At 66.3% G+C, this 23,814-nt stretch overlaps 2 protein-coding genes across 2 annotated transcripts in view; one reads left to right on the top strand and one right to left on the bottom strand.

Annotated features, from left to right (window-relative positions):
- The window catches only part of RXRA (retinoid X receptor alpha), a 93,465-nt gene extending 78,307 nt beyond the window's left edge, over positions 1 to 15,158 (bottom strand). Inside the window, exon 1 of the mRNA XM_027556850.1 lies at positions 15,065 to 15,158. Within this exon, the coding sequence (XP_027412651.1) occupies positions 15,065 to 15,092 (28 nt within the window). The 5' untranslated portion in view covers positions 15,093 to 15,158. The remainder of the gene's footprint in view (positions 1 to 15,064) is intronic.
- On the top strand, positions 15,091 to 23,059 carry LOC113900887 (basic proline-rich protein-like). The gene is made up of 9 exons (XM_027554502.1): positions 15,091 to 15,184; positions 15,368 to 15,661; positions 16,626 to 16,689; positions 18,987 to 19,033; positions 21,571 to 21,697; positions 21,805 to 21,962; positions 22,423 to 22,483; positions 22,698 to 22,857; positions 22,955 to 23,059. The coding sequence occupies exons 1-9, from the start codon at positions 15,091 to 15,093 to the stop codon at positions 23,057 to 23,059; spliced, it is 1,110 nt and encodes a 369-aa protein (XP_027410303.1).
- The last annotated feature ends 755 nt before the right edge of the window (positions 23,060 to 23,814 follow it).

Genomic DNA, 23,814 nt, shown 5'->3' with positions numbered 1-23,814 from the left:
CACCTCCTGCAGGACAGCAGCCACCAGGGAGGCCAGCTGAGCCAGCCAGAGCACGACAGGCCAGAACAAGGCCGGGCCGGTTCCTCCTTGGGAGCCTCCACAGGCCCCTCGGGTCAGAATCCCAGACCTACCAGGTGGGTCTGGGCACTGCTGCCCAAGCCCACCCAGGAAGCCCACCCAGCACCTACGGAGTGGCAGAGGGTCCGGGCATGAGTGGGCTCAGCAGGAGCGAGCCCAGGCTCAACCAGCTGCTTGGCACCTGCGTTACTGCCAACAGATGGAGCGACGGGCATGGAGCGGGCCTCCCTGGGCACAGAGCGGGACGGGGCTGGGCCCGAGTGTCCTCCGTCCATCCCACTCACAGCCCTTCCTGACCACACCACCCTGCGTCCTCAGGCACCCGCGGTGTGCTGGGGTCTTGCCCAGACTTGCTGGTCCATCTCTGACGTGGACACTGGAGGGCTGGTGAGATGGACGTGCCTCTGTGACCCCATCCCGGCCTTCCGTTCTGACCCCACGGCCCCATACTAGTCCCACAGCGAGCCCTGGATAAACCCTGCCACCCTGGCCTGTCCCGCCCTCCCCTCCACACGGAAGGCCTGGGGCCGACAGCACGATGCAGGGTGCCCAGCCCGGCACCTCAGTCTCCTGCTGTGCAGAACGCTTGGGACTGGTGGCCCCACACCTGCAACCCGAGAGGCCTCAAGGGCCCTCCGAGCCCGCCCGCACCCGCAGACGGGGGTGCAGCAGGCTGGGCACAGGCCGGCCCCAGGCCAGGGGCTGGACTGCAGCCCATAAGCTCTCCACCTGAGCCCCAGGCCCACCCAGGCCTGACCCGGGAGGCCAGGACCCACCCCTGAATGCCAGATGCCAGCACAAGGCCCGGCTGCACCCACGTAGGCGGGCCAGGGCCCCCTCCCCCAGGCTGGGTGGTAAGCCCCCCAACCCAGGGTTCCCACGTCCCCACACCCATCACAGAAAGACCTCGCTGGCCAGAACCTCTAACGCCTCCCCCGCCACCCCGCAGCAGGCTGCTCCCTCAGTGAGTCGGGCCTGGGCCCAGCAGATGTGGTCTGCAGGAAGCCAAGTCCAGGCTGCCCTCAGCACACCCTGCCCAGCCAAGTCCGAGGCAGACACACTGCTCACCTGGGTGTCCCCAGCCCACTCCTCCCAGCAGACACGCCCACGCTGATCACCCTTCCTCCTCCGTCACGCCCACCCCCAACCTCAACTTCCAGCAGAGAACCAGGGCAGGGCGTCAAGACATGGGCCCGTGAGCCCAGGGGCACACCCATGGCCACCGCCCACTCCCCACGATGGGCCCCCGGGGATGGGAAGAGGCCTCCTCGCAGGACTACCTGGGGAGAAACGAGCTCCCCGCCACCAGGCGTGTGCAAGCCGCGCAGCTGAGCCAGGGTCTCGCACACACGCACTTGGCTTCCCCGAGGCCCCAGGACCGCGCCAGGAAGCCGGGTGGAGACTGGAGGGCGGGGGCCTATCTAACCCAGAGTTGCTAAAAAGAGCCAACGGGGAAGTAAAAATAGGAAATAAAAATAAAATTGCTCCAGCCAGCCCTGGTTGTTTGTGTAGGAAACAAGGCATCTCCCGGCCCAGCAGGGCGTCCACGCTGCGCCCCTCCCGGACTAGGAATGTCTCCCCCCACCCAGCCTCCAGCCACCCCAAGAGGCCAGCTCTGCGCCCTGCGCAGGGAAGGCCCAAGAGGGGTCCTGAGACCCAGGTTCGGATCTCAGCGCTGCCGCTGACCAGCCAGGTGACCCTGGGCGAGGGGCTGAGGCCCTGTGGGCCTCGGACACAGACCCCCGCCCCGCCCATGGCTCCGGCCCACCACCTCCCTCTGCCGGGATTCTCCCCCCCCGGGACCCTCACCATCAGCAGAGTGCTCCGTCCGAGGCAGGCGGTCAGGATGCGAGGGGACGGCCCGGCTCTCGGAGCGGCTCAGACCTGTGTCCTCGTGTGCACGACGCGAGGAAGGCTTCCACGCCCTCCTTCCCTGCGGCGCCTGCAGGGCTGGCGTCAGGCTCACTCGCACTAAACTGACTGACCCTGGCTTCAAGGCCGGCCCGTTCTCCCAGGGTGCAGGATCGCTCGGAACAGAAGACAGCCCAGCCAGAGAGCACCAGATGGGGGCTGGGGCTCCCTCATCTCACCGCCCCCCAACTCTGGCAGGGCGGGGACCCTCCCCACCCGCCTCGTCCAGGGAGGCCCTCCCTTGCTGGGTCAGGCTCATCAACCGTCTGAGCCTGCCCGGGGCGCCCGCTGAAAGGGCGGGTGATCGCTGCTGACCATGGTCGCCACAGCGCGGGCCCGGGGCAGCGGGACAGGGGCCACGGAGGAGGCCCCGCCCACCGCAGGCCTTTTCAGAGCATCCTCGTCCCTCCTGGGGTCCCTTTCGCCCCCACCCCTGGATCTAACCTTCATCTGACCCCTCTCCCAGGCCTGGAACCAGGGGGAGCTCCAGGGGACTGGCCAGGGAGACCAGGGATGACATTGGCGGTCTGACCCAGGACCCGCTGACCCCAGACACCCCTCTGCACAGCCCCGCGGTCCTTCTCCAGCATACATCTGCCCGCAGGCCCCCGTCCCCCAGTCCTCCCCATCGGGGCCTCCCCATCCCCCAGCCCTTGGGAGAAACCCCAGTATCCTGCACGGCGCGCTTGTCCCTCAGGACCCCTGCCCCTCAGACCGGCCGGGTCTTGCCGCACACACCCCGGGCACTGCCCACGCCTGCCGCTCAGCTGGGCTCCCAGCCCTCAGGGCCCACAAGGACTGTGGGTGCATCTCCAGGCCGGACGTGCCCATGTGGGCACACGCGATCCACTCAGGCACACAGAGGCTCACACGTGTGGGCACACGCGATCCACTCAGGCACACAGAGGCTCACACGTGTGGGCACACGCGATCCACTCAGGCACACAGAGGCTCACACGTGTGGGCACACGCGATCCACTCAGGCACACAGAGGCTCACACGTGTGGGCACACGCGATCCACTCAGGCACACAGAGGCTCACACGTGCGCTCTGGCCCCAGAACCCGGCCACAGGGGTGACCCGACCCCGTCTCTGCGCCCCCACGGGGTCCTGGCTCCAAGTCCCCAAGGAGGGTCTGGGCAGGATGGGGGTCCCTGAGGACGGGGGGCCCAAACACACGCCACTCACAGTCCTGGCCTCTCTGTCCAGCAGCCACTGGCTCACAGACCCCTGAGCCGGCCGGAGCACGCAAGGCAGGGGTCCCGTGAGTTGGACCAGAGGATGACGGGGCAGACCCCGGGGCCCCCTGGCCTCTCGGTCCTGAGGGCCAAGTCCAAGGGACCCACGGCCAGCAGGGACCCACCCAATACGGGCACGTGAGCCGAGGGCCACCAGGCTCCAAGCAGGGCGTACAGACGGCTGGGACACGCCGGCAGTGACAGCAGGGAGGGGGGCACCCATGCGCACACACGTGTGTGTGGGGCCTGCACCAGGAGGGGCCAAGGGTGAGCGGGGGAGGGAGGCCCAGGCAGGCCACCTCCAGAACCCCGGAGGGTCTCCCTACGAGACCCACTCGCTCCCCCAAGGCCATGATCTGCCTGCCCCATGTCCGGCCCCAGGGGCCTGGGGGTCCCTAGCTGCCCCCGCGATAACGACTCTGTAGCTTATCAGCCCCTTCCAGGACCAGCGTGGGCGCGAGAGCCATTCCATCCCCCCGTCAGCTGGCCGTGAGAGTGCCCCACTGCCCGAAGGGGAGACGCGGGGACTGTCCACAAGCACGCAGCCTGCAGCAATGAGCTGCGGGCAGGGCGGCACGGGGACACACAGGAGCCGGCTTGTCTCCCAAGGACCGCAGCCAGCGAGGGCCTGGGAGGTGTGACCTTGCCCCGTGACCCTGGGACTGCGGGCGGGAAGGGTGCCAGCCGGGGTCAGAGGGGCGGCACCTGGACTGGGGGCCGGCCAACCAAGAACCAGAACTGGCCGCGGTCCTGCACTCAGACCGCGCCTGGGCAGAGGAGGCCCGTGCCCCGAGCTAGCCACAGAGCTGGGAGGAAGTCAGCAGGCACCGAACACCCCGTGGGAGCCCAGCTCAGGCCGGGGGCTGTGCCCGGACACCTGCCCACCCTTCCAGCCTGCGAGGGAGGCCCAGCAGGGCCTCGGATGCTCTCGGACACCCCGGGCTCTGCGGTGCACTTGGCCTGCGGATTCTCCCGTCCCCCTGGGCGCCCATTTGCAATGGTGGCCCATGGCACGAGCTCCAGCCCGCCCAGCTGCCTGGGTCCAGGCAGTAGCGGCCAGGTGCCAAGCTGCACCCACACCAAAGTCCTAATGCCCCCAAATCCGCCACCGCTATGATCTCCTTACTGGGTAAAAGGCACAGCCCCAGGCCCTCTTACGCTCAGGGCCAAAGCCCCGGACCGCTTCTGCCTAGGTCACCAGGCCCGGCCCCTCCTCACACACAACCCAGACGCCACCCCCCTGGCCCAGGACCCTCCAACGGCTCCACCTCCTGGGACAGAAGTTCAGAGGCTTCTCTGGGCTCTCTGATTCCATCTCTACCCTTCCCCTGGCTGGTTCAGCTCCAGCCACACAGGAGATGCGAGCAGCTCTGGGGGGAGGCCTCAGACACGTTAGTCAGACAGAACTAAGGTGCAAACCTGAGGATGCAGAAGCTGACGTCTCCCAGGCAAACTCCCGTGCATCCTGCACGACCCCCTCTAGAGATCCCAACCCAGTGACGCCAGGGCAAACCGGTGGTGCTTCTGCTGCGCCCCCGCTGCCTCCTGCGCCCCCCCACACCCCACTCACGCCATCCCCTCGCTGACAGCCCCCCCACACCCCACTCACGCCATCCCCTCCCTGACAGCCCCCCCACACTCCACTCACGCCATCCCCTCCCTGACAGCCCCCCACACCCCACTCACGCCATCCCCTCCCTGACAGCCCCCCCACACCCCACTCACGCCATCCCCTCCCTGACAGCCCCCCCACACCCCACTCACGCCATCCCCTCGCTGACAGCCCCCCCACACCCCACTCACGCCATCCCCTCGCTGACAGCACAGGCAGGCGTGACCACACCTGTCAACCATGAGTGACCGACCCTGCCACGCTTTATCAGCCCCACTTTACGGAGAAGGCCCAGAGGGGATTCAAGACTCTGGTCTAAAGTGACACAGACGGTGGTCCACCCAGTCCCTCGGACCCCAAGCACCACTCTCCAGCCCGGGGGCTGGGCCTCACACAACCCTGCCACACCAGTGACCAGCAGGAGCCAAGCGTCCCCAGATAGACAGCCAGTCAGACGGACGGAGGGACGGACAGACGACGGCAGGCAGGAGGGAGGTTAGCTCTGAACCTCTCGCCCCACCGGCCAGGTTTCAACAAGACAGCCTCAGCTGCAGAGGAAGGAACCAGGTCTCAACACAGGGCATCGCCTGGGCTGAGGGCCCCCCACGCTGCAGCCGGGCACTGGGTCCAAGGGAAACCCGGGTTCTGTCCAGCAGCGGTAGGCGGCGGCCTCTGCGGCACTCAGAGCGGACGTGGGGGGACAGGAACACACACCGCCCCGGCCTGGCCTCAGGCTCCCTCGAGGGCTGCTCCACGCCCAGGAGTACGCCCCGGGGTGGACAGACACACACAGCAGGGCTCCCCTCCCCTGGGAGTCGGGACGGACCCCCAGAGGGGCATCCAACAAGGACGACTCTGAGTCTCAAGTGCAGGGAGCAGGCAGATAGATGTGTTTTCGGAAAACACTAACTCAGCCCACAAACACTTTCCGAGGCCACAGGAGTGCCTCCCGCTCTGCGTTTAGCAGCAAACGAGGCCTCCAGCCAAGCCCACCGAGGTCTTGCTCCTGGGTCCCCCTGCCCTAGGAGCAAGAGCCCACCCGACCGGCGGTGTCGGCCAAGGGTCCCAGTGGGGAGCAGCACTTCCATCTCCGACGCGGCCCAACATCCTTCCTTCCATTTCACCAACGAGGAAACCGAGATAAACAGGGAGGAAGTAACACGCTCCAAGTCACAAAGTTCACGCGGCAAGGCCGGGACGTGCAGGCCACAGGGCTCTAAGCAACACCCTGGCCGTCGCTGGCACCCACCTTCTGTCCAGGGACACAGACGAGGGAAGCGGGGAGGCCCTGGCTCTCCTCCCCACGTCCGAGACCCTCCAGCTGGACCCTGGAAGGTCGTGGCCCACCTAGCCTCCGTCTGAGCCCAGAGTGGCCTGGCACTCGGCACCCAAGGCCCCCACCTCCTGCCCACCCCCCGACCTTGATCCTGGGCAGAAAGTCCGGGAGCAGGGGTGGGGCAGGGGCGGCTCTGCCACCTCCCGTGGACTCTGGCCCCAATCAGGGCTCTTTTTCCTCAATCCAGGCGAGGAGGGGGTAAGTGAGGAGCCATCAGGCAGACCAGCGCTCCCGCAGGAGGCTCCATGTGGGGGGCGGGGGCACCTTGGCGGTGGACCAGGGATGGGGGCAGACAGGCGACGGAGGAAAGGACCCCCGCTGCTCCACTTGGAGAGGGGCCCAGCTCTGGCCACCCCCTTCCCCAGGAGCCGGAGCTGGTGTAAGCTCACGAGGAGGGCCAGCGTGGTCACGTTCCAGACCAGCACGTCCCAGGCCCAGGCAGCAGAGGAGACGTCAGGTCAGCAGGAACGGGCCCAGAGGAGCTGCCTGCCGCCAGGTGCCGGCCAGGCCCATTCCCGGCCTCCCCTCCTTCCAAGGTTAATTATTCCTAGAGCAGCTGACCACACCCCCCGTGCTCACCTGGCGCCTCACCAGCAGACGGGCCACCCAGCCAGAGGCCAGCGGAGGAGCCTGGCTGTGCCGCCAGATCCTTCTGAAACCTGTCAGGGTGGGTCCTGACCCACCGCCCACCCAGCAAACTCTAGCTTATCCCTTAAAGCCTAACAACATCACCTCCTCTTTGCAGCCTCCCTGACTTCCCCAGGCAGTGAGAGGTGAGGCAACTGAGACCTGGAAAAGTGACTGGCCAGCCCAGAGACACCCGGCCTCCCCGCTCAGAGCTGACACTCATTCTCACCGATCAGCTCTGAACACAAAAAAGCCAGAAAGCAGAATGAGCGGCGCTGAATGCATGGGAAGGGGGTGAGGGTCACAGGATCCTGAGCAGTGGCCCGAGGGCCACGCTGGGGCATCCCACGGAGAATGCGCATCCCATGGATGCACCGGCCCTACGGAGAATCCCAGGGCACAGGGTACGAACTGGCCTCGGAGCACCCGCAGGCCCCGCCCAACCTCCATCTGCAACGCTCCAGACTCCCCCTCACGCTGCTCACCCCCAAACCGCCTCACCATCACACCCCAGGTGAGAACCAGAGCTGGGCAGGTGGGCCCGCCGGGACTGACCGTCCGGCCAACCCTCAGCCGACTTCCCAGCTCCCACAGCCCCAGGCCTGCCCCCTCAGCAGGGAGAGGACAAGGAGCCATTTCCTGAGGAGCGGTCCCCAGCTCAGGGGAAGGAGGCCAAGGGCGAGAGGCCGACACTTCCAGCAGCCAGAGGGCCCCAGGGAAACCACGGCAGGGGAGACGGGATCTGCCCAGACACGCAGCGAGCTGGTCAGGGAGCAAACTGGACTGTCCACCCGGCCTGGGCTGCAGCCCTGCGACACACGGGCTCTCCTGACCCATGCAGGTGGGGTGGGGGCGACCACCTGCCCGCCCAGGTGTGGCAACCACAGAGGGGCTTAGGGGATCCCCGAGAGCTCAATCAGGCATCTCCAGGAAGTGACAACCTCTGCTGAGGGCACCCCAAAGCTGCTCCAGACAAAGCTGGGTCACGGGGACGCACAGCAGGTGTGTCTCCAAGAAGGAGGCCCACCACTGCTCGGACCCCAGCGTTGACCTTCTTCTGGGCCCTCACCCGCCAGGGCACCTTGGGCACATCCCTCGAGCTCCCCAAGTCTGAAAGCCCCACCCCCAAACGTGGACCGCAGGGCCCCTCCACTTGAGGGGCGGCTCAGCCAGGTCACCACCGTGCGACCACTGCTGCCCAGTAACCCCAACACCCGGCCCGGCCTCTCAGGGCCCAACGGCCGGCAAGGTGGGTGCTCTGGACAAGAGGCCGGGATTCTCCGGAGAGCGGGGGCCAGGCTGGCCCACCAGCCCCTGGACAAGGCCCTGGGCGCGCCCTCCATGGTGCGGGGTGAGCTGCCACGACAGCAGCTGCTGGTGACCTCCACCCACTCCTCAACCCCCAGCGCGTTCCTGGACGGCTGGGGCCGTGCGTGCTCCCGGCCAGCCCTCCGCTGCTTCTCCAAGGCAACGCTGTCACCCCACGCCCAAGCCCAGCACCCCGTCCCAGCGCCCACCACCCCGCGTCCTGCGCACACACACACGAGGGGGCGACTGGGGACGGCCTGGCTGGAGCTGGCCGGGGACAGCACGCAGCTTCTGGAGGACATGGGCCCACAGACGGGCACCAAAGGGACTGGGACAGGGACCCCCAGGTGGGGGCTCGGGGTCAGCTGCCCAACTGGTGCCCGCTCCCGAGGCCGGAGCAGAAGGCAGCCGTCCGTCAGGGGCGCGTGAGCACAGCGACTCCGGCCACCTGGGCTGTCACCACCTGACCTCTGCCCGGGGCCAGCGCGGACACTTAAGCTAAATTGGTCAATTACGGGCCACTTAGACCCGTCCCGGGGCTCCCGGCCTCCCTCTGCTCAGCACGGCAGCACCAGGAAGCTGGTTGAATCAGTAACCTCATTACAGCCCCGCAGCCACGCCTGGGGCCAGCTTTGAACTCCGCGGGGGCGGGTCCGTGGCTGCTGCAGGGTTTACTCGCGGCTGGCCCAGGCCCAGCTCGCTCCCCTCTCCATCCCCTCCCTTCCGTGCCAGAGGCTCCAGACTCAAGACAGCCGCAGCCTCCACGAGGACCCGTCACAGCAGCCCCGTGCCCCGCGCCCAGCCAGAAACCGTGCAGCTCGGATGAGCCCGCACGAGGGGCTGGGTCCTCTCCTGGGCCCATGCGCAAGGAAGGCACAGCTAACTCCAGCCCAGGGACCCAGCCTGAGCCCCTAGGAAGCCACGTGGGGTCCCCAACCCCGGCCCAGGCTTGGGCCCACTCACAGGGGCACCGGCCACGTCGGGCTTCAAGCCCACCCAGGACCCTCCCCACTCCAGCCCCTGCCTGCTGCCGGCTCACCCTCTGCGCAGAGCTGGCGGCCTAACCCCGATCCCCGACGGCCCGGGGCCCCTCCCTGTCCCAGTGTCAACCAGCTGCCTCTCACACGGTAGCGCCTCTCCCAGCTTAGGCCACGCAGGCCCGGGGGCCAGGCCTCTGGGCGCTGGTCTCAGCTGACCCTGCTCCGGAGGGCCCACCCCCACACCTGTTGCAAGCCCGCCTCTCCGCCAGAGTCCGCGCCAGAACCAGCTCCAGCAGGAAGCCTGGCCACCCCCACCGCTCACGCCCAGCTCTGCGGGGCGGCGGGGCCCGTCCAGCACCGGGCAGGTGCTCCCCGGGCGCTGAGTGGACCAGAGCCAGCCAGCAGGCCTGAGGCCTTCTAAGGAAGACTTGTGGGGACTGTGCTAGAACCGGCTGGGAAGGTCGGGCCTGGGTGCACGTGTGCGCATGCGTGTGCAGCTGTTCGTATACACGGATGTGTGTACGCCTCTGCACCTGTGTGCACAGACGCGTGGGGCGTGCAGTCACGAGCACGTGTGTGTGTGTTCGGGGTGGGGAACACGGCGATAAGCGAGGCCCCGCCCTGCTCTGGGGACCAGGTGTGGCTGCCCGCCCCCCAGCACCCACCGGGGCCCTCACGGATTTGCTGCAGACAGCTCCGCCCTGGGGGGTGAGGGAGGGGACCCCAGGCCACAGGGGTCCTGAGGCTGCGCCTTGAGCTGTGACCCAGCCCGTGGTTCTCCACCCTCGGCTCTGGCCCTACCCCCAGCCAGGGACGACCCGGGACGAGGACCTTCCAGGGAGAACGGGAGAGAAGGAGGGCAGTGAAGCTTCAACCCCCGTCAGGTCTCCCAGAACAGAACGCTCACCCAAGGGCCCGGGACACCTAACAGGGCTCCCGGGGAGGCAGGACAGGGCACAGACGCAGGGCCCACCAGGCAGGTGGTTTCTGAAGACGCCCCCTGAGGATCAGGCAGTCGCGGCCCGTCCCTGGACACGGGGCCCAACTGGAGCTGAGAAAAGGCAGGCGGAACTGCCCAGAGGCGAGCCCAGCCCGAAGGCCCCCACAGCTCCGCGGGCCCGTCCCTGCGAGGATGTCACGGGGCTAGAAACCCAGGCCCAGGGACGCAGCAGGCACCCAGGGGATGGCACCACTGTGTCCTCGGGTGGGCAGCACAGGGCCCTGGATGTGTCGTAAGAGGCATTCAGAGACACGGGATAGACGGGGGCTACGGATGAAAGGGGGCCCTGCGCAGGCACCAGGCTCACCTGCCCCGCTCGCGCGGGGACGCGGGGACACACAGACGGAGGGACGCGGGACAGCCGGCGGCGGGCGGGCCAGGCGGCCGGAGCGCGGCACACAGGGCCGCAGCGCGCACGTGCGTCCCCACTCTCCCCTGCGTCGGCCCGGGCCAATTTTATTTAGCTGCTTTCTGCTCCATTTCACGCTCATTCCGCTGCTGAGCTAGACAATTGCTCTGTAACTCTAGGGTGCAATTTCCCAGTCTGTGAGGCGCTGGGGCACGACTGCTCGAACATCCCACACCAGGCTCTCGGTGGGCGTGCAAGCCAGGCCCTCGCCCGCCCCCTCCCAGGGGCCGCGGAGCAGGGCCCCAGCTGGGCTGCGGGAGCCCAGACCAGGCGCCTCATCTGTGCTCCGAGCGTGGAGGACGGGGTGGGGCCGCCCCCTTTCCCGCGTCCGCTGCACGGCCGCCACAGCAGCAGCTACGCCTCTGCTTCATGGTCCTGTTTTGCTCCATCACTGGACACCCGGGCCCCCTGACCCCCGTCATCAACCCAGACAGGGGACACAGGGAGGCTCTGACCACAGGCCGCACCTCTGAAGGAGGCCGTCAGGGAGACACAATCGACTGCCTTCCCCTGCAACCGGCAAAGGCCGGCGCGCGCGTCCATTTTACAGATGAACAGTTGAGGCTCCGATAGGCCGGCAGGCAGGACACACACACAGGCTGCATGGACGGGGGACCCGATCCCCAGAGGCCTGGCCACCAGCCCACAAGAAGACACAGCCCCCCAGGAAGGGGCAGCTCCAGGGTCCCCGGGATACACCGGGTCACTCGAGAGGGTGCAGGTCGGGGGAGCAAGGGACAGAGGGGCCTGCGGACAGGAGAGTGAAACCGGAGCTGTCCCAGCACGAGCAGGGCAGGCGGGGAGAGGGGAGGGGACTGGCCCTGCCCCCTGACCACAGCGTCCAGGACACAGATCTGCTCAGTGTACGCCAGGGCAAAAGACTCGAGGGGCACCCACCGGCGGACACCAGCCCCACCAGGCACCGGGGCCCGTGAGGGTCCAGGCCCCTGCCCGTACCTGAGCCTGCCAGCAGCCTGCTCCCGTGGGAACAGACCAGTAGGCTGGGCACCTCAAGCCCCTGGCCACTAGGGCCAGCTGCCATGAACTCTGACAAAACCAGGGGCAGGCGGAAGAGGGAAGGAGGGTCAGGTCTGGTCCTGGGCCAGCTCACGGGCCTCTGCCCTGGCCTGTGCATGGCAGCTGAGTCAAGCTCGGGAGCTCTCTGCTCCTACGGGACGCGCCAAGCTCGAGCCCACCACCCGCTGCGGAAACAGGCCAACTGTGGAAAGAGCTCAGGCAAGCCGGGAAGGTGGAACTCTGCAGGCAGCTTCCGCAGGCTCTGGGCGGGCCTTCGGGGCCTTCACCCCCCCACACACACACCGCCCCCCAAGTCTGCCCCACCCTGCCTCACCAAGGGCCCTGTCCTGATGCCGGATGCCACGCACACCAGCCCCATTCTGCACGCACAGTAATTCCACAACCAGCCCCTGGGGCCTCCTCTCCCAGGATGACAGACGAGGACCACCACCAGAAACTCGCCCCAGAGCCACACGGAGGCGGGGGCCAGGGCAGGGGAGGCCAGGGAGGGCGGGCGGAGGGCCTCCTGGAGGAGGCGCAGCTCCCTGCAGGCCCTGAAGGACAGGCGCAGCTGGACGAGCTGGTAGAGCTGGAGCCGGCCCCCAGCGGCCGCCCCGGTGTGCGCACGGCTGCCCGTTCAGCTCTGCCAAGCCCCAGCTCAGAACCTCCCGGCCCGCCCCCGTGGCCCTTCCCGAGGGTCCCCAGCGCGTCCCACCGTGTCCAGGCAGAGTGGGTCAGGGCTACGCACTGGGCCCAGGCGCAGCGGATAGGCGTCCAAGTCCAGGCCGGCAAGGCGATGGCCACAGCCACGGCCAAGCCCATCCGAGGGCTGTTTTTCTCACCCTGACACTTCCCCCATCAACACACAGAGCCCCCTCTGGAGTTTACCAAAACAAACGCCCCAACAGTCCCAGGGCCCAGGCCAAGACGGGACTGCCTCGGCAGGCCGGCCTCCAAGCCCGGCCTCCGCAGAGTCACGTGACCCTGTTATTTCGGGAGGCCCGAGAATGTGCTCTATTTTGGGTCCCGAGGGCTCTGATGTTACCAGATGCCCCTCATCCGGGCTCCGAGCTCTCCCAGGTCCCCAAGAGCTGCCCAGAGGGCGATCAGTGGACCTACTGTGCTGTTACTGCGCCCTCCACCCATCCCCAGGCAAACGGGCCACGAGCAGCCAGGGGTCTGGGGTCTGAGACCTCGAGACTGCAGACTCAGCCTTGCAGCCCCACCAGCCAGACTGGTGCCAGCACAGGCCTTCTCTCAATCGGCACAGGCGCTGGTCAGCCGTGGGCAGCAGGGGCTGCCGTGGACAAGTTCTTGGGCCCAGATCCGTACCTTGGGCTCGTCCCTGCCCTGCCCTGCCCTCACGGGGAGGCTTGGCAGCTGGGAGACTCCCGGGCAGGTAAGAGCAAGGACCCAGGCCCGCCACACCCCAGGCAGTAGGTGCTGGAAGGACCAGGCCCTCTGCCCAAGGCCCCGAAAGTGGATGGACAACCGTTAAGGGGCAATGCCGCCTGCCCAACTGCTCCAGATCTGCCCCGGGCAGCCAGCCACGCCTGGACAGGCAGGGCCTTCCGACACTCACCCCCCACGAGGGATTAGGCCGTGTTGACAAAAGGGCTTAGGCAAGTAGCCGCTTAAATGGACCTTCAACTCCACTGGACTTCAGAGCTGGTCACAAGCTTAGAAAAAAAATAAAGTGTAATCAGAGTCCAGGGCTGTCTGCTCAGGCCTGGGGCATGGGCTGCCTGGGAGGCCGCAGGCCGGGTCAGAGAGAAGCCCCCACCCCCAGCCTCCTTGCCGCGATGGGAGGGCTGGGGGGAACATAACACCCGTCCAGGTTCCTGGGACACAACTTTTCCTCCCTGTGGGGACTCCAGCACAGCCAGCCTGCGGCAGGGGCCCTCCATGGGCCCACTCCTAGGACCCTGCCAGCATGTCAGGGACGGGGACCCGTCCGGCTCCACGGCACCCAGGCAGGGCCCTGCCTCATCGGGGGGCCTGGGAGAAGAGCAGAGACAGAGTTGAGCGCTCCTGTCCCAGGGGGCGCCTCTGTGCGTGTACACATATGTGTAAGACTTTAATAGCGACAGGAGAAGTTGTTGGCCTACATAGGGACGCCCCCCAGCCAGGCCCAGCAGCAGCGAGTCAGAATCAACTCAGCTTTCAATCCATACACACGGCGTCACCACGCCTGGGGCTTCAAACCCCAAACCGTCACTTTGTAGCCGCTGGTCTCAACCAGTTGTCTCATCCGCAAAATGGACGTGCGTGCCCGCCCTGGAGGCTCTGAGAAGGAAGGAGAGCGCCCAGCCTGGCGCCTGCGGAGGTCTGGACCGCGCAGGGTCACGGAAAGAGTCTTCTTGGACCCGGCGAACTTAGAAGCCCACCCCGGTCACCATGTCACACGCCCCTCTGCGCAGCTGCCAGGAGTGCTCAGACCCTCACCCAGCCATCCCGGGAAGCCCGGCCGGCTCCACGCGGCTCCCCTCCACCTCCCCATCTCAACAAACGTCCCCGCAGCTGCGCCGCGTTCTGGCGGCCAACCGGGTGGCCAAACTGCACCCCAGGCTGCCAGGGGGTGGGCAGGCAGGAGCGGCAACAGACCGCGGGTTTCATTCATAATCAGCTGTTTTAATTTCCATTCAGCACAAATCCTTCACCCAGCCTGACAGCCCGGCTGCCGGCCCCACCGCCAAATTAATATCCTTCCCGGGCTCATTTATAAAGTCTCCCCACCCCCTCCCCCTCCCCTGCCTCTCACTGGTTCCCAAACCCGCGGGAGGACAGCGGGCTGGGGGCACCTGGCCATGCCCCCTCCTCCTTTGTGGGGCCAGAACTGGAGCTGGAGAGTGGTCCAGGGCAACGGAGCCACTGGGCGCGATGGCAGCGGAAGGACGGGGAAGCCGGCCCTCAGACCCTCCAGGGTGTCCACCCCAAGAGCAGGGCCAGCTCCAGGGAACGCCAGGAGAACACTCGCGTGCGCCAGAGTGAGGGTCCCCGTTTCTGGAAGGGGGCCTCCCCGGGTTTGATGGTCCCGGTCTTAAGGCCCTTCGGCGACCCTACCCACTGGCGCCCGGGCGGCTCTGGAGGAGGAGGGGTCCCGAGCGTTCCAGGGCCGGCGGCCTGCTGGACTCCGCAGCCCGGGCGGCGGCGCAGAGGCCGTCCCGATGCCAGGGCGGCCGGAGGCTGGGAGCGCACAAGTTGCGCCGCCCCGCTGGAGCTGGGCGCCCGGGCCGGGGGCGCCAGCTAACGCCGGGCGGGGCCGGGAGTCCCCCCCGCCCCGGTCCAGCCGACCGGCCGCCCCTCCGGCCCCGCTGCCCGCCCGCTGCCCGCTCCAAGTCGGCGGCCCGCCGCGGCCCGCGAGCTGCCCGCCGCCCTCGCCCGCTCCGCGCCCAGCCGGCCCGGGGAAAAGTTGCCCGGCCCACCCGCTCCCGGCCCCGCGCCCCAACTCCGCGCGGGCCGGCCGGGGGGCGCGGGGCCGGGCGGGGCGGGCCGGGGGCCCCGCGCGCGCCGGGGACGCGCCCCGCCGCCGCCCGCGATCACTCACCGAGCGGCAGGAAATGTTTGGTGTCCATGTCTGCGGCGACCTCGCGGCGGCCCCCGGCGCGGCCGGCCGGGCCCGGGCGGCGGGAGCCGGCGGCGGCGGCGGCGGCGGCGGCGCGCGGAGGCCGCGGCGCGGCGAGTTGTTGCAAAAGTCGCCCAACAATGTAAACTACTTGTGCCGCGCGCCCCCGCCGCGCGCGCGCCCGCCCGCCCGCGCCCCCGCCGCGCGCGCCCGCGCCCCGCTCCGACCGCGGCGGCGCCGGCGGGGGGGCGGCGGGGGCCCGCGACGGGCGCGGACTCGGCGCAGCGCCGCCACCCGCCCGCCCGGCCTGCGCGCGCGCCCAGCCCCGCCCGCCCGGAGCGCGCCCCTCGCCGGCCCCCCGCCCCAACCCGCCCTCCCGGAGCGCAACCCCCTGCGCCCCCGCGCCGTCCGGAGCGCGCCCCCCGCCCCCTGCGCGCGCGCCCAGCCCCGCCCGCCCGGAGCGCACCTCCCTCCGCCCCCCCCTCCCCCTGCGCGCCCCCCCCCCGCCCCGCCGTCCGGAGCGCGCCCCCTTCCCCCGCGCCGCCCGCCCCGCTGCCGAGTTGCAGGCGAGGGAGCGCGGTGCAAACTTGCAAGTTTTCCTCCGCCAGGGGTTCCCGGGAGTCGCTCGGGGGCGGCGGCGCGGGGGCGGGGGGCGCGGGCGGGGCGGGAGCAGAATTCCCTCCCCGGCCTGCCACCCCCCCCCCCAAAAAAAAAAAAAACCACCGGGCGGAGCAGGCGGACAGCGGCCGGGCCATTGTCTGGGCGGCCACACAAAGCGGCCGGCCGCGCGGCGCGCAGAGCCTGCCCGGCGCGTGGGGAAACTGAGGCCCCGGGCGGCACAGGCTCGGCTCCGGGGTCTAGTGTGGGGTTTCATTTTCTGGAGCCCCCATCTGGCCCCCACTCCCACACTCCGGGCGCCCCCAGCCCCGCCCCCACGGACGGCTAGCTAGGCTCCCCCCACCCCGGGAAGGGGGGCTGGTTGGGGAGGGGGCGCCCCGGCTTCTGGGAGCACCAGGCTCGGGACCAGGCGCGGCAAGCTGGGTGCTGACTCTGTGGCCAGGTGGCTATTTTTACGCCTTGGACAGTTCTCTGCCCTGACTTCTAAATTCATGACGTGTTTGTTTAAAAGCGAAAGGACGGATGCCCGTCCTGACAGCTCGGGGCAGCTGGAGTTGGGGCTCCTGCGTGAGTTACCTGTGTGGACCTGGGTCTCCTGACCCCGGCCCCACCCCAGGCTCGCTGCCCTGCTAGGTCCACTCCTGAGGCGCTTCCCCACGTCACCCGGGCCGCACATGTGACCCCTGGGCCAGGGGCACTGATGGGAGGGCCCAGCCGGCGGCTCAGGGACAGACACAGCCCTGGACTACAGGGGGGCCCTCCTGCCTCGGGCACCATTGCCACCTATGTGATCTCCAGCCTGCCTCCCCAGCCCCCTTCTGGGCTTCACTTTCCCCTCTGTGGAATGGGCACACAACAGGACCGCCTCCCCATGGACAGCCAGGGGCTGGATCCCACAAGGCCACTGAGACCTGTCCTGCTGCAGAGAGAGGCCCTCGGGCCACTGGGAGCATCCTGGGCTGCGGGGCGGCAGGGGGGGGGGGTGTCAGGTAAGTTCTGGTTGGGGAGCCCTCCCTCCCCCGGCACAACCACAGGCCATGGCCCAGGCTTGCCCTGTCCCCCTGGCTCCTGTCTGATCCCTGCCTGCCTTTCTCCCCTACTCGAGAAAGTCTGGTTTTTGCTGGCTCCTGAGCCCCCTGCCCATCTGCCCCTGCCTCCAGCCGTGGCCGGTGTAAGACTGGTCCTCATCACTGCCGTCCCAGCAAACCCACTCCCCTCTTCACCCCACTGGCCACCCACTTCTAAAGCCTGTTTCCTTCCGCCAGGGCTGGGGGCGGGCAAGCATGCAGGATGAGCAGGAGCAAACGCAGGTGCTGACACATCTGGGGTGCGCGCCTCGTGCCAGCCCCCGTCTTCGGGCCTGTCTCCATTGCCCCTGGCACGGCCTTCCCTCTGTGCACCATCAGTGGCCCGTCTGAACTCCATCCTCCCAGCCTGTCCTCCTGACCTGAGTCAGACCTCGCCACTGCCACCGGAGATGAAGAGACCCTCGCCACTCGGGAGAGGAGACCACCCAGTACCATGGCACCCACTTCTTGGCTGGGCAGTGGGCACTGCTAGCCCACCTGACTAAGGAGGGCAGCCAAGGCCGGGAGAGATGACGGCGTGGAGCACCGTCACTCTGCAGCGAGGATGAAGCCAGCATTTTGGGAACGTCTGGGTCAGCGAGGGTGTGGACCCGCACAGGCCCCCAGCCCCCAGTGGCCTGTGTGAAGCACTGCCTTCGCACCACATCCCGTGCGGACAGCCAGCCATGCTCTGCGAGTGGGGGCGGGGTGCCAAGGAAACGCGAACTGTTCCTGCGTCCATTGCCATGGGTCGGTCATTCATCCGACAGACATCTCTTCAGCCCTTGCCAAGGGGCGAGACCGTGTGCTCCAGTCTAGGTAGTCAGGCAGAGGTGTGGTCCCAGGTCAACAGGCATGGGCTGGCTCCCAGTTCTTCCTATTCCCAGCCGTGTGACCTAGCCAGGTCCCTCCTTCCCTGTGCCTCAGTCTCCTCTTCTGTAGAGTGGGCACGGTCACCCTGTGCCACTGAGTCACGGGAAGACTGAATGAGGTGAGGCAGGGAGAGTCATGTAATCACGTGGACCACAGCCTTGTCTAACTCAATGAAACTATGAGCCATGCCGTGTAGGGCCACCCAAGATGGATGGGTCGTGGTGGAGAATTCTGACAAAACGTGGTCCACTGGAGAAGGGAATGGCAAACCGCTTCAGTATTCTTGCCTTAAGAACCCCACGAACAGAGGATGAGTTGGTTGGATGGCATCACGGACTCAATGGACATGAGTTTGAGCAAGCTCCGGGAGTTGGTGATGGACAGGGAGGCCTGGCGTGCTGCAGTCCCAAAGAGTCGGGCACGACCGAGCGACTGAACTGAACTGAGGGAGAGTCTGGCCCCAGGAGAAGGAGCTCAGTCCTGAGAGTTCCTGCCACTGCAGTTATCAATATGATTATGAGATGATGAAGTGGGCACTCTGGGAGCCCCAGCCCAGGGTGGGGAACCTAAGAGGCACCCACAAGGGTGTGGGAAGTGGTGGACAGGCCGGAAGTGTTAGGACAGTGACCGAAGGGCCAGGATGTGTCAGGCCAGGGGCCCACAGCTTCTGGGCACGGCTGTTTCTTGAGCTGGGTTTGAAGAAGGGAGGTTTTCATCGGATCGAGGCAGGGCTGAGGGCACTCCAGGCAGAAGGACCAGCACGAGCTCTCGCCCGGGGCGGGGAGGTAGCCAGCCTGTTGAAGGAACAGCCTTCAAAAGCCTTGGCAGGCAGGTCGGAACACGCCGGGCGCTCATAGGCAAGCTGGTCCTAGAGGCCTCGAAGCCTGAGTTCGAGCACCTGAAGTCGCCTGCCTGTGACGGTGGACACCCTGGGCTTCCCAGTCCTCCCCCGCCCCTTGCCCCAGGAAACTCAGAGACTCCGTTTGGAACTATTGGCGCCTGGAGCCAGGGAGACAGGCACAGGCGAACTTCCACGTGGGTTCCTCGGGGCCTCTGTTCCCAGGAGAGGCCTCCGACGGTGTCTCCAAGCCCCAGCCTCAGCCAGGACCCCGGGAGGCCGCGGGGGCAGTGGAGTGCGCACGTGTCCGGAGCCCCACAGGTGCCACACAGCTCCCAGCCTCATCTTGCCCGTGGCAGGGGGCCGGGAGTGGTGGGGTGCCGGGGTGCTGCAGGAGCTGGCAGGCGTGGAAGGGGAGGGCAGCGGCCGCGGAGGGAGGCCAACACCAGCCTCCTTGATGGAAAATGTGCTTGCCCTTGTTATTTCTGACCCTCACTCCCCCCTCTAGCGGGGGCTCTTTGGTGCAGACGATCCCACAGGGCCCCGCCCGGGACGGTGGCTGCCCCATTTGGAGTCTCCAGGTCCCAGCTAACCATGGAAAAACCCGCCCCCAGCCTTCCCGCCGTGTGTTTCTGCAGCCAAAAGTATTTTTATAGTAATATCCATCTATTTACAACCTGGGATCTGAGAGGGTTTTGTTTTTTGTTTGGGTTTTTTTTTTTTTCCTTTTTTTTTTTTCCCTCCCTGAAGGATGCTTTTTAAGGTGCTTTGGCCTACTCCCGGTGCCTGTCTCAGCTCAGGCTTATAAACAGTCTCCAGAATCGCTTGGTGAATAATATTTTTAAAGGCCACTGTCTGCCAGGCAGGGCCCCAGAGACTGGTGTCTGGGTGGACGGCTCCCGACAGTTCCTGGGGCACCAGGGCACACCTTGGCTGCTTCCGGGGCCTTCCCTCCAAGGAGGGTCCATGTGATCCTGGGCTGATGACCAGCAGGATCTCACAGACGGGGTGGGGCCGTGACCCCCATAAACAGGGCAGGGGCTCAGGCACCCCAGCCTGTTCTCAAATCCCCCAGCCTGGAGGGCACTCTCTCACCTCCTGTGGGGGCGACCCTCTCTCGCTGGTGACAGCTGACTCAAGCTGGCAGGTGAGGAGGAAGCCCAGAGGGGCAGAGGGGCACCCGAGCTCGCCCAACAAGGCGGACAGAGCTGTTCCGAGTCCTGCCCTGTCTCTCCATCGTGTGGGGGAGCTCGGGAAAGCCGCTGCTCTGCACTCAGCCTGTCCTGCTTCGTGGGGAGAAGCGAGCGGACCGGGTCGGGGGACATGGTGGAGGAGGAGACGCCTTCTGCGAAGCCTCTGTCTCCCTGCAGGCTCTTGACCACTCCCGTCCACAGCAGTGGCCAGCCCTGCACAGCCAGACAAGCGCGGCCAGACAGAGGTTAGGCTTCATCCCCATCAGATGCTCTGAAGGCAGGCTGCTCCCTCCATCGTGTGGGAGCCTCATCCCAATCCTCTGGGAGCTGAAAGGCGGTTTGGCCAAACCAGTCCATGTGATACAGGCCTAAGGGGATGGAGCTAACTTTGTAGAGAAAGACTGGGGTTTCAGGCCAGCTCCCTGCAAGGGCTGGCGGGATTCTTCCATGCTAGGTCACTTCCATCGTGTCCAACTCTGCGACCCCAGGGACCATAGCCCGCCAGGCTCCTCTGTCCCTGGGATTCTCCGGGCAAAAAGACTGGAGTGGGTTGCCATGCCCTCCTCCAGGGGATCTTCCTGATCCAGGGATCAAACCCATGTCTCCTACGTCTCCTGCATTGGCGGGCGGGTTCTTTACCGGTAGCGCCACCTGGGAACCCCCGGAATCCTTCCAGAGGTCTCCGAAGAGATGGCCCCTCCAAACGCCAAGGGCACTTGGAAGGAGTCACAGATGCCCAGGCAGGGGACAGAAGGAGTGAGGGGCAGCTCGCAGGGGTCCAGAGAGTTCCAAGTCAGCAGAGGAAGATGCCGCTGTTTCCTGGGGTCACGAAGTCCCAGCCACCCCATCTGCCAACTCCGGCCCCAAAGACAGATTCCTGCTCCCCTGGTTCACCAGAGGCGATACAAAAACCCAGGGGAGCGGAGACTGGCTCCAGGTCATGCAGCAGCCCCAGCACCAAGGCCAACAGATTCACAATAAGGGTTAATGGTCGGACACCCACCCCCACTTAAGGACAACCACTCACTCAGGCCTCCAGCGAACTTCCCCATCTCCCTGCTTCTCACAGGTGTGCAGATGCTGAGACCAGGTGCAGAGAGAAGGGCCAGGCAGCAGAGTTGGAAACCTGGGTGCCAGGGTGGGTACCAGGAGTGGGGAGGCTGTGCCTGGCTCAGCCACCGGCTCTCCCGTGGCCCTCTCTGAACCTCAGTTTCTTCTTTAAGATGGAAGAAAAGAGCCAGCTAATCATAGAGACTTTTTTTTATTTTTAACATGAAATGAGACCATCAACAGGGAAATCAGTGTGATGGATCCCAGGAGCAGAGGAGAAGGGCTCAGGCCGAGAGGCGCATCCTGGGGTGCCGACCCCGTCCCAGGCCTGGCTCCGAAGATGGCACGCCCCTCCCTGACTCCTCTTCCTCATGCCCTCTCCAGACGCCGCCCACCAAGCAAGAAGATAATGTGTTTTACCGGGAGCATTTATTATCGACAATTGCTCCATAAATCTCCCTCTATACACATACATATACATAAGAGGCGGATAAATACGCAGGGCAGAGCTGCCGTGCGCAATCTCCCTGATGTAGTCAACTTGCCCCCATAAAGATAACGGGAAATGATTCATAATATTTATTTGACAGACATGATATGAACCGTAATAGCCTGTTGGGATTAAAAATATCCGTACGTCTCTGTCACCCACCAATGTGGTTTAAATATTATATATGTGGCCACTGCAGCAACCAGGAGAAGGGAGCGATTATTGATGGCAGCCGTGAAGGGGAGTTGCCGTGCGCTGCAGGATGGGAGCGTGGCGACGGAATTCACCTGGGGCTCCTCGTGCCTGCGTCCAGAGAAGCTGACCCAGGAAACATTGCCCCGCACCTGGCTTACCCCCAGACCACCCGCCAGCCGGGCCACAGCTGCCCTCAGCCAGCGCCATCCCAGGAGGGCCTGGCTGCAGCTCGGGGTCCGAGGAAGCAGCCACCCAGCGGAGGGCAGAGCCCTGCCACCCCACGCCCAGCAGGTTAAAAACCCTTTCCTGCTCCCCATCGCCCTCGGGATAAAGTCCAAACTCCTAAGAAAACTGGCCAGGCCCTCCCTTCCTGCCCTGAGTCATCTCCCTCCTGCCAGCACCCAGCCCTGCCCACAAAGCTGCCCGATCCTGGGCAGACGGCAGCTCTGGACCACTGTCCACACCGGCCACTCCACATTCCACCGAAGGCCCGGCCCCACCGTGGCCCCTGTGGGCAGCTGGCTGACTGCTCCCAACACGCACGCCCCAAAGCCGGGTGAGCCTCCTCTGCCGCACCAGTAGCCCACACCCTCCCGGTGCCTCCGGGAGTCCTGCTCCCTGGATGTCCCCACCGGCCTGAGAGCCCGTCAAGGCTGGGGACCTGGGCGTGGGATCACCAACTTTCCATTGCCCTACCTGGGACATTGTGGGAGCTCACGATACTCATGGAGTGGGGGCAAGGAAGGAAGTATGGTGTTGTTTTCACGGGGCTGGCTTCCTCTCTGAGCCTGGGGATGGGCTCTCACGGTCCCTATTTACATCTCAGAAGTTTTGTACTTATGAAAACACCCTTTCCCTTTCGGGGCCTCAGCTTGCCCATCAGTACAATGGGTCTCCAGTCCCTGAGTCGGGTATGTTCTCTGAGAAAGCCTTTTAGGGTTTGCTTTGGGGAAAACCCAGAGACAGCACTGAGAAAGTCTCCAGGGGATTTGAACTCCCTCCTCCATCACTCCCAGCCTGCCCCGTCCTTGCTGGTCACCAGCCCCAGAGCCCCCTTCAGGGCGCCCCCATCCTCAGGTCGATGATGACTGCTGGCATTTGTTCTCCCACTGACGAGAGTCCACGCCCCCCAGAGGAGCCACGTCTGAGCTTAAAAAAAAACAAAAACTGCCCAGAGAAAAGGGGCTGCCCTGGAAACACGGTCGCCCGGGAGGAGAGTCAGACTTATCTGCCTACAGGGGGCCAGCCTCAGCATCCCGCCTCCCCGGGATGCGCAGCGTCACCCTCACAGGCAGGATGGGAAGGTGAGCCCCAGCCCACACCCTGTCGACGAGCCAAAGGAGACGGCGTTCCTCCTCGCCACGGGCGTGGACCTCCACTCACCGCCCCTGGGGACACCCGCTCCTGGTGGGCTCCTGTTGGCCACTTTCCCCGCCTCCTGCTTCCAGGCGGTGCTGGCCACATGTGGGACCTGCTGGGCACCTCTGCCAGCACATTCCCAGGACAGGGGTCTCTGCTTTGTCCTGGACCGCCCCACCTCGCCCCCAGAGTGCCCAAACCCTGCATGCATGGGCTGCCCTCATCTCGCCTGGCCACTCCGCCCTCACCTCCCCCTGGGACATGAGCGTGGAGTTCCCACCTTCCCTGGGGTGAAGGAGACGCAGGATGGGGGGTGGAAACCTGGCAGTCACGGGCCCCCCACACGGCCTGGATAGCTGCCCAGGTCCAGGAGCTGCAAGTGGGCTTAGCGGCAAGGCTGTGTCCTGCAAGGCCTTCGCTGTGGAGGGCAGGGGGTTCGCTGTGGAGGGCAGGGGGGCAGGGCAGGGGCGACCCACGCACTGGTTCAGCCCCCTTCCCCTGAGAGGCCAGCCAGACTCTGCAGAGCCACAGACCCATGAGTCAAGAGGGGACCCCCAGCTGGGGGCAAAGACAGGGCTGATCCTGGGCGCCCAGGGTGGTCTGAAGGAGTCAAGTCACAGATCGCCCACCCTGGGCGAGCCACGAGGAAACCACTGGGGTGACCCGGTCATCAAGCCCCACCCGGCCCAGCCTCCAGGGTCACCGCCAGGGTCATCTCACACCCCAGGTCCCTCCAAGGGCTATGCCCAGACGAGGTCCCAGCATTGCCCGGTTTAAGCCTCGTGGCCAGACGTTTCCAGATCGTCCCAACGTTTATATGCAGGTTTCTGTTGTCACAGGGGACTGGGCCTCTCGGTGGGGACAAGCCCGTTTCAGCCGAGTCTGCCCACACCATGCCCACAGCTGGGGAGTCGGCCACGGCTGGGTCCCTGGAGCTGAGCTGGGTGAGGGCCCGTCCCCATGAGCTATGCCCTGCTGGCTCGGCCCCTGGGTCTCAGGACTTAAGCGCTCGCTCGGGAGGGCAGAGGGGCCTCCCAGTGTGCCCTCAG

The sequence above is a fragment of the Bos indicus x Bos taurus genome, chromosome 11, assembly GCF_003369695.1.
Source record: "Bos indicus x Bos taurus breed Angus x Brahman F1 hybrid chromosome 11, Bos_hybrid_MaternalHap_v2.0, whole genome shotgun sequence".
Classification (NCBI taxonomy): Eukaryota; Metazoa; Chordata; class Mammalia; order Artiodactyla; family Bovidae; genus Bos; species Bos indicus x Bos taurus.
The sequence above is the reverse complement of the archived record's forward strand: the minus strand, read 5'-3'. Positions and strand labels throughout refer to the sequence as shown.

Excerpts from the sequence above, each read along its gene's own strand:
- LOC113900887 (XM_027554502.1), top strand. The coding sequence starts at position 15,091 with ATGTCTGCGGCGACCTCGCGGCGGCCCCCGGCGCGGCCGGCCGGGCCC. Across the intron at positions 15,662-16,625 it reads GTTGCAGGCGAGGGAGCGCG|AGAGAGGCCCTCGGGCCACT; the intron begins GTGCAAACTTGC and ends GTCCTGCTGCAG. Across the intron at positions 22,484-22,697 it reads CAGGGCGCCCCCATCCTCAG|GCAGGATGGGAAGGTGAGCC; the intron begins GTCGATGATGAC and ends TCACCCTCACAG.